Source organism: Arvicola amphibius, chromosome X, assembly GCF_903992535.2.
Source record: "Arvicola amphibius chromosome X, mArvAmp1.2, whole genome shotgun sequence".
Taxonomy (NCBI): domain Eukaryota; kingdom Metazoa; phylum Chordata; class Mammalia; order Rodentia; family Cricetidae; genus Arvicola; species Arvicola amphibius.
Window position 1 is genome coordinate 90780059 of NC_052065.1, and position 14869 is coordinate 90794927.

Below are 14869 nucleotides of genomic sequence, written 5' to 3' on the forward strand. Positions count from 1 at the left end.
TTTCTTTGCTCACTGTTTTTCTTTGGAGTTAATTTTTATAGTATAAGCACAATAACTAAAGTTTAATTAATGCACTACACGAGAATAAAAGAAATTAATGATTGTGGTGGTCACTTTGACCTGCAGAGATAGCCTCTGCCAACAAAGCTACTTCAGTAAAAAGTTTGAGAAGTGCTAGCCAGTAGTCCTCAACTTTCAGTGTTATGTGCCATGGTGTGTGCATGTACATGTGTGTGTATGTGTGTGCATTGTATGTGCATAAAGGAATGCACAAAAGCCAGAGGAAGATATCAGGTGCTCGGCTCTATCACTCCTTGACACAGGTCTGTCATTGAACCCAGAGCTAGGGTGGCAGTCACCCTGTCTCTGTGCCTGCCCCCAGCACTGTGTTTATACTGGTGGATAGATGCTTTAGGCTTTATATTCAGGTCCTTTTGCTTAATGCAGTAAGCACTCACCACCGAGCAATCTCTCTAGTCCTCAAATTCTTTAATATGCAAGAAGTTTCATGAATGGGAGGCACTCATGGGTATAGTTTTTGGTGTTTAAAAGTATAGAAATGTTTGTGGCTGATTAATAGCAAGTTCCCTTTTTAACTGTAACTCCAACTGATATCCCAGTTTTTAACCATTGTCCCAGAAAACCTTAATGAGCAGGTACTGACAGAACCTTTTTTGAAAGGAGCAATATAGCCACCTTATGTTGAAAGGGCTTATATGGTTAATGAATGATGCCTACGTGGGGCTTACTTCAAGCATGATTAATGACCACCAGTTTGTAGTGGTTTGATTTTCAAATAACCAATTCACCTTAAATCAATGCATCCATAGCTTTATTGTCCCACAAGCTACTGGGGAACCTTGGTAAAATATACATTCTAGTTATGCAGACCAAGTATAAGGTGGGGAAAGCCTAGTGAGTTTCTAGCTCCCAGGTGACCAGATGATACTGGTCTGGGATCCACACTTGGAGAAACAACACTTTAAATGACTGTCCATCCCCTAAGACGAATATTCACACTTTGAATCTTATTGCACCCAAACCTGCTATAGACTAAAACTCTGTAAACATAGCACATGTCGCTTCAGATTAGCCAAGAAACTAAGTGACAGAGGAAGCCTTTCCTTAGCACCGTTGCTGGAGCTGGTTTTGAACGTTTCTTCCCTCATACATTTTTCTCATAGGTATTTGAGGCCACTATTTAGAAGAGGCAGTCACCCGGAAGACTGACCTCTGGATAATATACCCTCATGTCGTGCTATTAGGTGGGTTAATATATAGCTCAGAAAATAAAAATGAAAGCAAACAGAAGAATTGGGATGCTTTTAAAGTTGTATAGCAATAACACGATGTGGGGCCACTCTAAACCACAGAAGAACAAGATAGATTTTTAAAAATATTGTGCAGAGAAACACAGAGAGAGAGACGCAAATGGAGGTGGGAAGAAAGGGAGAGAAAGAAACCTAAGCTTATTCCAAAGTTTTCAGCTTAACATCTTGGTAAACAGTAGCGTTTCAAACTATGAGAGTATTACACTGGGGGGATTGGGAGGAGTGAGTTTAGCATTGGATACATTGCTTTGGTATCTACAGACCATACTCATAGACAATATGTTTGGTCTATAGTCATAAATACAGGCTCAGATCCCAACTCTGCCATTTGTTTAGATGTGAGGACTTAGGAAAGTAACAATTTCTCCGAAACTGCACTTATAAACAAGCAAAAGCCTAGGAGTATTTTAAAACATGGCATACTGTACATTAAGTGCCAGGACAATACTAGCAGGGGTAGTCACGATCGTTTGTAATCCTAAAGTAATTTACAGTAACACACACAACTGAACAGCAAATAGAAGCCCGTTCTATTCTTAATGTGCTTTTAGAGAAACACTTATTTGCAAAGACTTGAAGTAGATTATGATCGAGAAAAATTTTCACATGATAGACATAATTTAAGTTGAAAACTGTTTAGTTTATATAATCAGCGAAAATGTTTGTTTACAACAGCCAAAAGCGTTCTAAATACTCTGCTCTGAGATGTAAAGGGCCTGATCTTATAAGGGAGCATCTGACTAGCCCTGCTTGGGTTCAGAGTAGGGTAAAGGAGCCATCCATTCTGATGCTCCTTGCCGTAACTATAACCATAAGGGTACTGACTGACAATGGAAATTAAAAGGGGGCCAGAACTGTGCAAATGAAGGAAGACAAGAGGTGTCTACATTTGCTGCATTTATTGATCTTTCACTGTGACGAAAGTGAGAAATGATGTACTTAATACACCTTCAAGCTTGGATGACTTTGCACAAGGAAACGCATCATGTCCAGGCTCTAGGAGGGTTGCCTCTTCCTCTGAAGAGGGATGCTCCACTACCTACTGCCTTTTGGATTGTCCTGTGTGTGGGGGGGGGGGGGGGGGGGGTTGGGTTTGGTTGTGGTCCTTGTTTGGAGGGTTTTGCTGTTGTTTGTTATCCACAAGAACTTTCTGTGACAGCCCGCATCTCCGAAGATTTAACCTGGACACACTCCTTCAAGGCAAAGGGTTCAGTAGTTCCAGGACTCCTAGTCTGAGTGTGTCCCACCCCATAGTTTTAGCCACATGGCCATATATCTTCATTTCGGATACTTTGTCAACTTGTCTGATCCTTTATCGGAATTCTTTCTGTAAGCCTGTTTTTCTCTCAGTCTATTCTTTAGCTCCAGGGATTGAGTTAGCTTGACAAATAAAAGCAGCCCTCAAATAATTCCTCCCAGACCTCTTTCATCTTAGCATGTAAGTAGCTGTGCAACATTGCCAAGATACCAAGAAATGAAGGCTGCCCTACAAGGAATTTTGTTTTTCTTTAAACGGTGTAAGGCAAAGAAAATACCCTCATAAGTAGTTCGAATACCTAAATGTTAGATTCGAGATTTTCCATCGTTTATACCAGTAAATAAACAGAGGCCGCATGGGGTAAGGGAGAGTCGCAAAGTGTGAAAACAGTATGTGTTTTCCTAGTTTTCTAATTTTCCATTATGAGAAGAAAGAATTTAATTTAGGCAAGAATTTTGAACAATGAATCTTATTACCAACTGTGAGACCTTGGATAAGTCACTTCACTTTCTAGCGCTTTCCATTTATTAGTGAGCGAAGTGGAGGATCTACTTGTAAAGACTTCTGGAAGGGTTACCTGAGAAATCACCTGGTACCGAGTTGGCGCTGGTTAAACGCAAGTTGCTGCAGGCTATTGCTTCCTGGATGGGCCATTACTCAAAAATGCCGGAAACTTTATTTTCAACAAATTAGTCTTCTCACTATAAAACAACCAGAAGCATTGCTATTATACCCCGGGTTAGCCTATTTGAAGCAAAAACGTTTTGAACTTTACACCATAGGCAAAACTCACTTAACTGGTGGCGGGACCGCTTCGAAGGCGTCCCCCACCCACCCAACTCTTACACCAATGCATTGCGGGAAATGTAGTCTCGAGCTAAAATCGAAAGGGTGCAGGAAAACGGAGAGAAAACTACAACTCCCAAGAGGAGACAAAGCGGGACTACTGGCTGTAGCTCCGTGGGAGGGAGTTGGCACTCTCTCTGCCTACGTGGGAGAGAAGGCAGGGTTGGCGGGGGGGAAGTGTGGCAAACCTCCGGAGGCGCCGCCGCCGAAGGCAGATTTGGTGAGAGGAGAAGTAGAGGGGTGAAGACAGGCTGGGAGGGGAGAGGTAAGGAGGACAAATAGGTCGCCGCTCCTGAGGCGGCACAAAGTTCTTCGAGATGTGGCTGAAGCCCGAGGAAGTGCTGTTGAAAAATGCGCTGAAGCTGTGGCTGATGGAAAGATCCAACGAGTACTTTGTCCTGCAAAGGCGTCGAGGCTACGGGGAAGAAGGCGGAGGGGGACTTACAGGTAAGTGGCGGACAGCAGTTGCGGCCGGCTACACCTGAGTTAGAATTGTGGCCACGGTCACTTAAAAGGTGGCAAGGCGAACAGTTATTTGCCGCTGCCCGCCCGCCGTCTTGTCCTAAACCCGCAGCAACGGACCGGGGACTCTGCTCCCGCTACCACCTTTCTGCTGCTACCACAGAGTCCCGACTGTACTGTCCTGGACTAACAGTTGTTCTTTGGGTCGGACCGGGGATGGGGACAGCTAAGGGGGAATCCAGTACCTGCGGGGAGGTCGCTTCCCATGGGGGAGGGGTTTGGCGGTCAGTGTCAGTTAGCTTGACTAGTCCTCTTAAGACCAGCTGTGGGAGCGGGTTCGCGATTGTGAGCTTAACTTTTTTCAAAGCCTACACAAATAATCGCCACCCTGGGGAGTGAGTGCGCGGGGTGGTGGTGGGGCGGGGTGGCATTGTGAGGACGTGGGAATCTTAAGGAGAATGAAATTCCCCAATCACACACTGAGAGAGCGGCTTCAAGTGAGATTTGGGTCAGGGCGTGGGGATGCTTGGTGCTGGGGAAGTGGAGGAACCCTTAGAATTACTCACCTCTCCCGATTTTGCATCTTTTGATATATATATAAAATCTTCAAGTTTTCAGTCCTTGGGATCTGTGTTTCTGTTAAGCACACGTTTCTCTCCAGTGAGTTTGGCACTGCCTCTTCTTTCAAAGATGTGTAAATCAAACCAATTAAACAGAAGGAAGTTCCGCTCTTCCTTCCTAACCCATCCTCCCACAGTTCTCAATTTTAAAAATTCAAAACGGGTCCATGTCTGAAGAATCCAAAGAAGGCTATTTTGAGATCCTTAGTCTTGGGCAGAGGCTTTCAAACTTTTGGTCGTTGGGGAGGCAAGAGCTGTTTTTCATGCTAATTCCTGGCTTGGTATTAGAACCTTGAAGTGGTTGACCAGGCTTAATTTGGGGAAGGTGATGGATGTAGAGGAAAGAAGCAAAAATATGAAAACCTACATTTTTGAGCCTCTCAATTTTTACCTGTTGGATGACATTTGTCAAATTCTTTCATATATGCAACCTTAAAGCACTATTGTATGCTACTCTGACATTTGGCAATTATAATTTTGTTCTCAGCCTTTAGAGTGCTTGATTAAGGGAGGGAGGTGGAAGTAGAGGAGAAAGATCAGCTAGTTTACTAGAAAATTATAATTAGAACCAAATTACTGAAGGGTTGAATGAAGAAGATTCTTGGTTTAAGTGGCATTGATTTCCCTCTTCAGTTAAAAACAAATACCATTGCATGACTGGGACAGACTGCAGGGCCACTGGCAGTGGCACCAGGATTTATCCCTACTGCTTGTACTGGCTTCTGGGGAATTATTCTCTTTGCAGGGATACCTTGCTCAGCCTAGATATAGTAGGAGGGTCTTAGACCTTCCCCAAAGCAATGTGCCTTACCCTCTCTAAGGAGTGGATAGCGGGTGGGGTGGGAGGGTGTGTAGAGGAAAGGGGAGAAGGGGAGGGAGTGGGAACTGGGATTGGTATATGTGAAATGAAAAAAAGGTAGTATGTTTTCTTTAAAAAAAGAATAAAAATATAAAAGTTACTGGTGCCAACTTTATGGAGATAAGAGTATAAAGTAGAGGATGATGGTCACAAAGATTGTGTTAAGGCAAGCCTCCCCTAATGTGGATAGAATTCATCTGTCCAATGAGATATATAACTTTATAAGTATCATTCATCTTATCCAACTTCTAAAAAGAACCTCCAGGCAGTATGTGAATAAAATTTGCCCTAATAAACCCTGCATCTAACTTTTTTATCTTTCAAAATTACAATTTATTTTACAGAAAAGTTTTCATTTAAATGGCAATTTCATTTAAATGAGAATTTCTTATAGCAGGTCAATTATAAATGGATTTTTTTTCTCTCTATCCTATCTACCCCTCATATTACTTCCCCATTTGCTAGAAAACAAGGAAATTTGTCTGAAGAAGTAAAAGATTTCTATCAATCGTGTATGTATGTAGTGACTTATGGAGCACTTGTTTCTGCATGTTGTTGTACCTGTGAAACTGCAAGATACCTGAAATCCCCAAAGTCATGTAAATTAGACAGAAGGACTCCAAAAGGAGCAAAGAGCTATTTTAAAAGCATGCTTGGTTTCCTTTTGGTCCACAACAAAAATGTATCTGATTTTCATGGCTGCTTAACTATTGTCTTCTTACTTGAAATTATGAAGCCAAGAACTTTGCTGGGCTGTGCTCATTTGCATGCGCTTTCATCAGAGCATGAGTGTAGACTGGCATAAACTCGCCTTTGTCTGTCTTATTTTCTTTATGTGTTGTGTTCTGTGCTACCACTTTATACGACTTCTTTCTAGGTTTTATATAATGGAGAAATGATAATCCTCACCAGGAAATGTTAATTATTTACTTTAAGATTTGCTTTCGCCAGGCAGTGGTGGCACACGCTTTCAATCCCAGCACTCAGGAGGCAGATACAAGTGGATGTGTTGGAGTTCGAGGCCAGCCTGGGCTACAGAGTGAGTTCCAGGACAACTAGGGCCATACAGAGAAACCCTCTCTTAAAACACCAAAAAAAGTTCTGTTTTCTTTGATATGTGCTAACTGTCAGTAACCACCCAGTAATATAATGTCTTGAGTATGGATTTGGGGAAGTTAGTTGGCTTCATTTTGGGGGAGAGGTCTAATTATATAGCTCAGGCCAGCTTCAAACTCACTACTGTCCTTCCTTAACCTCCCACCTGCTGGTATGATAGGCATACCACTGACACACCAAGCCTCGTGGACTCACCTTTCTTCCATAATGATGGTTCTATCAAGAAAATTTTGACATTAGAATCACAAGGTCCCTTTTCTAAATTTTTTAGAGACTTAGTGGACATCTGGTAGATGAGTAACCATTTATCAAACTTTGTTCTTCTTAATTATCCTGGGTCACAGCAGAATGGATTTTTTTTTTTGGAAATTTTTGTATACCTAAAGTGGTGATGGTGATGGTAGTGGTTGCTGGTTTTCATTAATTTAGAGAATATTTTATCCTGGATTTCTCTAGTTGCCTCATATTCCGAATCCTTGCCCTCTCATGGTTATAAAGGTAAAGACTTCACTGTTGAAGCTAAATTTAGAACCTTGTTTTATATAATTAAAATAATTTGTGCATATTTGACTTTTTAAGCACAAATCAGCAATTTTCTCTGCTTGGCGCATGAGAGGCACTACAAAGACTGCATCCTGTTAAGTACTCTACTGAATGAGGCTTAGGAGGACCTGCCAATCAGGAAGTCTTAGGTAGTTTGCCGGCAGTATTTTCCTCTTTAATTTTTCATACCTGACTAGTGGTAAGCAGGTTCTTAGACATTAGATTTATAGTTGACATTAGATTCATAATTTCCATTAGCAGACCTTTTTTTATTCCATGTAGAGTAAAACTAGATAATATACATTAAAACAAAAGATTTTAAAATACTCTCTTTCCTTATTCCTTTTATCTTGGCACTGTCCCTTTGAAATTAAAGCATCTGTATAAATTAGAACATGGTTAAATTTGAAGTAAGCATTTTATTTTAGAATATTTGAAGTAAGTTTTTCATTTTATATTTAGACTTTATAAATCACTGTGAATGATCTAAACGCATATATAATAAACAGAATTTATAACCGTTTAATGATCATGTCACAGAAACATAAGTTTTTCTTTTTTTTTAAACCTTCAACTCAAGAGTCCAGCTCTGAAAATGTTCATATTGCATATGTATTAGCAAAATACTGTGGCATTTCATGCTCACAAAGGAATCATCTGATAAAATATTTGGTACCCAAAGGGTAAACATGTGATTTTTATGATCGGAAAATCCTGCTTCCATACATATACAACTCATGCTAAGGGCAAATTATCATATTGGCTTATTAAAAAGAAAATCTCACAAGGCAAACACTAAGAAGGGAAAATCAAATTTTGTGCCCATGCCCCAATCCTTGGAGTGTCTGATCCTAGTAAAATCAAGTAAAAAAAATATCTTTAAACATCTCCTGGGAGTTAGAGAGATGGGTCAATGGTTAAGGGTACTGACTGCTCCTCCAGGGGACCAGGTTCAATTCCCAGCACCCACATGGTGGCTTATAACTTTCTATAACTCCAGTTCCAGGAGATCCAACATCCTCTTTTGACCTCCACAGACACAAAACATGCATGTGGTGCACAGAATACATACAGGCAAAACACTAATACACATAGAAATAAGTAAATTTAAAAAAAATCTTGGAGCAAGAAAAAGGACCTTTATAGGTTTTGGATGTTACATTATGGGATTTTTTTGCCAGCACTCACATTGTGCAAATGCACCATCTTCATTAGAAGATTCAAAGACCACACTGACTTTATTAAGTCTGTTTCTTTTGCCTTCTTTGATCTTTTAATATGTATTTGGTTTCTTTACAGATGTAATTTTTTTTTTTACAAATAAAGGCTTAGTGTATTCATCTGTGAAATGAAGATACTGTCTTCTCTATCTCAGATCACAATAGTGTTGGTCAAATGGATTTTGAAATCTGTAACAGTCATTTCATATTAAGTGTTACTTTAGGTCCTGAAAAAACAAAGAAATCAGTCTCAGTCCTGTTTCCCTCTCTCTTCCTCTCCCTCTGTCTCTCTCCCTGTCTCCCCACTATTTTTCCCCTAATAATTATTTTCTCATGTTTATATAGGAATTGATTTGAAGTAATAATATCAAATATGTCCAACATAATGGCACTGCAAGAGCAAAATACTGTTATTCACTGGAGAATGTTATACTGGCTGTGCCTCTGTTCTTTGTAATCAGAATAATGTAGAGTTAGAATAACTTATCAAGACCAAATTCCCTTTGATCTGTGATTGCCCTAAACCTAGACATTCTCAAATAATATTTTAATAGATCTAAGCATCACTTGTAACGCTGAGTGGTATTGAAAAATACACATGACTTTGGTTACCCTATTAGTATTTTTAAAGCATAATTCTTGAAGAATGATCCAATGCCTTCTTCTGGCCTCCATAGGTACCACATACTCATGAGGTACACAGGCATGCATGCAGGTAAAACTCCTATGAACATAAAAATTAAAAAAAAAACAGCTCTTGATTTTTAGAAGGCCCTTAGTAAATGCTTGTTTAGTGAATGCATTGTATAGCATCACACTAAGTATTTTCTGTTACCTTTTGTGCTTGCATAGCAGAGGCAAAAAGATGAAAACAGGGAACATTTTCTAACAGAAAAGCAACACAAAACCCATGGCACCCCTATTCCAGCAGTGTAGCAGACAGCAAATGCTTTTCCTATGGGTATAAAGTAAGCTGGAAAAAAAAAGGAATAGCAGTTTAGCTGGTGAAAGCTCGTGCATGCCTGTGTACCTCATGAGTATGTGGTCCCTAGGGAGGCCAGAAGAAGGCATTGGTTCCCATGGAACTAGAGTTACAATTGAGAGCCTTCATGTGAATGCTGGAAATCAAGCCCAAGTCTTCTGGAAGAGTGGTCAGTGCTCTGAACCACAGACTTCTCTCCCCAGCCCCCAAGAACTGTTCTTAAGTGCTGAAGATAAAACAATAAGTAAAGCAATTTTCTTTTTTTCATGGGGTCTCATTCCAGCTGAGAGCAGCCAATAGCAGCCAATAGCCAAATCCCGTGTGGTATGACTGGAGCGGATAAGCAATATGAAGATTAAAGGGAGATATCATGACAAACAAGAACGATTTTAGAAATTGGCCTATGAGCAAAGACTGGAGGGACTGAGCGAATATGAGCCAATCATGTGTTTGGGAACAGGGTAAATTGAAATAATTTCACTGTAACCAGATACAAAGGAATGGGGTGGTAGCTAGTCATTGTTGTAGATTTGGGTTAATAGACTAGTCATGGTTCCTACAAAGTTTGAAGACCTTTAAAACAGTTGATAAACAAAATATTACTGAGTTGGTCGATAGCTCAATTTGTTGACTTATTTTGTCTATGAACAAAGATGTAATAAAAACCTCCAATGCAGTTTTCTATACCTAGCTCTGATATAATTTATGATTAGCAGAGGTGCTGGTAATGAAACAAAGTTTTCCTAAAATCAGTGATTAATAACAATGTTTGAAATACTTGTGGCAGAATTCCAGTGTGGCATCTGTGGAGCTTTTTGCCAAAATCCAATTTGGATCATTTTTTATTTAATCATCTGTCTATAAGCACTATCAATATCCGGGAGGCAGTTTGCTAGGGAGAAATGAGTTTTAAATAGTAAGGTTTATTAACAAGGATGCTAAGAATCATCCTATTTTCCTATATTTTAATCTTGAGAAATGTCACTAGGCTTAACCAAATAGCTACGCTTTTTAATCCCCCAGAAGACATTATAAACTTCTGTATGTGACAGTAGTTGCTTCCATAAAACAATTCTAAGCCATAACTGGGAATGGTGCCATACACTTATAATCCTATCACTTTGAGACCGAGACAGGAGAATTCGTGATTTTTGAGACCATTCTGGGCTATGTGGTGAGATCCTGCCTCAACAAAATGGTTTTTTTTTTTTTTTGTAAAGTCTTCAATAAGTAAAGATTTCAGTTTGAGAAAGAACTGTGTATGCGTGCAAAAACTTCTGGTTTTCAAGTATATGTCTTTTAAAATGTTCAAGGATGAAAACCACAACCTAAAAATTATTTTTATTAACTGTTTTCTGAAGCTCTTAGTGTAAAATTGGCAGCTTTCAAAATGCCATGTGGCTACTGGGTTAGTCTAAAATAAGCATTCACAATTCTGCTTGCAGGGCTTAGGTCTGGTAGGAAAATAGTAGAGTCAGGAAAATGTACAACCTCTGTTGTATTTGAATACATTTTGTACTAAGTGCATTGTCAGTTTACTAATTAGTTTTCTCATTAACTTTTAATGAGGTTGACATTATAAAAAATTCAGTAAAGGTGTACTGGCCAGACTTTGTAAGCATGACAGCTTACAATTATAAGGTTACAGCAGTTGTTACTGTGGACAAAAATTATAACCAGGCATTTTACAAAGACTAGAAATGAATCTTACTTGTAATTAGAAAGATCATTTACATCATTCTTTTGCAGCTAGATCAGTGTTGTCTTAAACAGTACCCTCAATCTACTTTATAAACAGAGCTGCTTGCCAAACATTTGTTTGTGTGTTTGTTTACTAAGCTAGCACATTGGTAATGAACACATCATAGTTTGCTTTCTGTTGCTGTGATAAAACACTCTGACCATAAACCAACTTGGGGAGAAAGGGTTTATTTCATCTTATAGTTTACAGTCCATCATCTGGGCAGGCCAAGGCAAGAACCCAAGGCAGGAGCTTAAAGCAGAAACCAGGGAGAAACACTGCTTACTGGCTTGCTCCCAGACCATTACCTTTCTTATAACAGCCCAGGTCAACATTCCTAGGGTTGGCACTTCCCACAGTGGGCTGAGTACTCCCATATCAATAAGCAATCAAGAAAATGCCCCCACAGATGTTCCTGCAGGCTAATTTGATGGAGGCAATTCCTCAGTAGCTGTTCCTCCTTCCTAAACATACCAAGTTGACAGCCAGTATTAGCCATCACAAACACGATCTCTAACTTGTAGCTGTGTCAATGGCCTTTTCTTTAACATCCAACCCTTTAGAATTCCTAGTTTGCCACCTGTAAATTGGAAGAGGCAATTAATGCTATTGGTCTGTGTACTTTTTAATAGATTTTATTTGTTTACTGTGGTGTGTGTGTGTGTGTATGTGTGTGTGTGTGTGTGTGTGAACAATAGAACAAGTGGCAGTCAGTTCTCTCCTTCAACATATATGTCTCAGGGATCAAACTCAGATAGTCAGGTTGGGCAGCAAGTACCTTAACTCACTGAGCCATCTTGCCAGCTGAGCTCTGTGTTCTTAACACTGGATCCTGTTACATTTGACTGAGGAACATTTAAAAGCAACTAAATGATATTGGTGTATTTGTGGAGAAATTAATGTCTTGGATTTAATTTAAAATATTTCTGGAGGGAACAATAAATAAAAGTTGATAATTACTGAAACTAGATTATGGATACATAGATGTTCTGCTATACTTTATTTAGTGTTTGAAAATTTTGTAATAGACAGTAAAAAAGCAGAATAATAACATCCTTATAAAAAATCAATTAAATCATAATCCCTGGGCTTCAGTGCTTTCAAAACTTAAATTGTAAAACTCTTCTAAATGACTCAAATTTGTAGTTTGAGTTGAGAATCATTATCATGAGAGATAAAAAAAATCAAGATTCAGAAAGATCTGAACAATTTGGAGTGCTCTAAAGCAGTGATTATGTAACCAATCAAACTGCAGAGTATGGAGCCCAGTCCCAGCTGATATATATAACACAACTGCTGCACCGAAGGTCAGGGATCATCACAGAAGAGGGGATGAGAAGATTGTAAAAGCAATAGGAAAAGGAGTTTGTGTCTCCTAGAAATGTAGGAAGCTACACCCGGGAAGTCTCAGGAAGAAGACTGCCAATTATATGAAATGAACAAGGACAATAACTGTAGACATGCCAAAGCAGATGGGGGAAAGACCACGAAGCCTCAGCCCTACACAAAGAACTATCAGTAATTAAAGAACTGTGAGAATGAGAGTCTTTCCCAGGAAAGAGCACACCAATAGATTATCCAATACCAAATGGTCAGTCCCGAAAACATGCATACAAATGGCATTTTACAGACTGAGCAGGTTGTATTTGTGCATTATACACATAGACGACAACAACAGCAATCAAAAAGAGGCCATGAATTTTAAAGAGAGCAAGGAGATGTACATAGGAGTAGTTAGAGGGAGGAAAGGAAAGGGAGACATGATGGAATTATAATATCTAAAATTAAAAGGTTATTAAAAAGGAAGATTTAATTTTTGAACAAAAACAATGATTTAAAATGGGTAAATGTAAACATACACCATTTTAATATATATACATATATATATTCTCTACTGTACAAATAATACCTAGGTCAGTGCTTACATTTATAAAAAGGATCAGTGTATTTTTTATCGCACGCGTAATTTAATAATGATGTGGTATCCAAAACAACTAGTCATCTTAGACTACAGTAAAAGAATTAACTAGAAATGGTGCTTAGTGGTAGAATGCTTACCTAGCTTGCACAAGGCTCTGTATACTGAAAAACACAATAAGAATATTCATGGAATCCATAATATAATGGTCTATTTATGTTCAGACCTTATCTGGAATCAAGGTAGGTTTGTTTTGATTTGTTTTGGAGATAAGTCTCAGGTAACCCAAGGTCTTGAACTTCCTGTGTCGCTGAGGATAACCTTGAACCTGTGACTGTCCTTCCTGTCTCCACCTCCAAAGCCTTTGGATTATAGAAAGAAGCCACTTTGTCTGGCTTAGTAGTCATGTTTGAGTGACACTTTTAACCACTATATCCAGGATAGGTATGTAGTTAGTTGGTGAAAACTAAATTGCCCTTCAAAACGCAAAGAGTTTAAGACACTGACAACAGGCCATTAAACAAGGCACAGAGTCATTCTACACACAGAGCACTATGTACAGATCATAAACCCAAATAGCAGGCCTGACTATAACCTTTGCAAATACAATTCCTTTTGTGTTTTAGAAATAGGCAGCCTTGGAGAAGTAAAGTCCAGGGATACTGTATAGGAGGCCAGTGTGCTAGAGGTTAGATTATATGACCAGTCAGGATATTTTTCATTTCCAAAGTCTGTGGTTCTTTTTCCAGTAAAAAAGATTAGCTTGTGGATAGTAATTAACTATCCACAAAAAAAGTTCACACAAAAAAGTATCTTTTGAAAACCCTCATGTAACTTGGCATTTTTGGTAATTTTACTGTGACATTTAATAAACGCATAATTCACATTCATTAATGTACTTATTTCCTTAAGAATGTAGATGTAAATTGCTTTTTTCAGGGTGCCATAAAAACCCATGAATCTTTTCCAGAGTCTGTAATGTTGATTGATATGTTAGTTATAGTTATTAGAAGGATAATTTGCGTATCTTTATATTCTGCAATTTCTTATTCGGCCATGCAGCTGACGGTGTCTAGTCTGTTGTGAATTCGTGGTAGTTACAAAGGTCTCCCATGAGTAGGTTGATTCGGGGCCTTCAGTGTTCAGGCAGGCACATGATGAACCTCTGTGTATATGGAAAAGCAACCCAAAGTTGCTTGCTTATTTTCTTGTAGTTCTAGAACTCAGGCATTGGCACATATTAATTCCTGTATGGCTTGCAGGGACTGATGATGATTAGGGCTTAATGAGCCAGAAGAGTTCCCCAAGTGACTAGAAATGTATTCTAGTGCTAGCTTCCAAATTACTTGTTGCCTAGTTTCATATTAACTACCTAATTTTATGCACTTAGAAAATCCTAACGATTTCCTTCCATATTATGTAAGACATAATGCCATCAACATGTCTGTTGCCAAAAAAAAAAAAACATGTTAGCGTTTCTTGTCAGTGATTTTGACCACTTTGTCCCTGCTGTCACAGCCCATCAGAGGATTGTTGTGTCACTTGGAAATGGTTTTGTGGCCTCTCCCGTCTGTCCTCTCTTCCTCCTCAGATAGCCACACTGCCACTGTTCTTTCTGCTAAACTTTACCCATTTAGTTTTCGCCAGTTCTTCCAACACTACCTTTCATAATGTGTGTGAATAAAGAAGTAACAGTTGAGCTAGTTTTATTAAAAATTTCACGAATAAATAGTTTTCCTTGCAACTATATTTTTTGTCTTTCCAAATGTTGTTTAAAATGAAACTTTTGGAAGACAAGTATCAAATAAAATGGCAGCCCAACTGCCCTGTTGTAATTTCCCCCTTTGAGAAAGGATCTCAGGCAGCCCAATCTGGCCTCACCCGGGCATATAGCCAAAGCTGGCTTTGAATTCCTGCTCTTCCTCAGTGGTGGGATGCCAAGTGTGCACCTCACGTCTAACTTTTAGTACACA

The 14869-nt window shown here is 39.1% G+C and overlaps 1 protein-coding gene across 1 annotated transcript in view; it reads left to right on the forward strand.

The window, feature by feature from the left end:
- The first annotated feature begins 3603 nt into the window (after nt 1-3603).
- Nucleotides 3604-14869, forward strand: part of Tbc1d8b (TBC1 domain family member 8B) — a 75523-nt gene continuing 64257 nt past the window's right edge. Inside the window, 1 exon segment of the mRNA XM_038316826.2 lies at nt 3604-3882. Within this exon segment, the coding sequence (XP_038172754.1) occupies nt 3753-3882 (130 nt within the window). The 5' untranslated portion in view covers nt 3604-3752.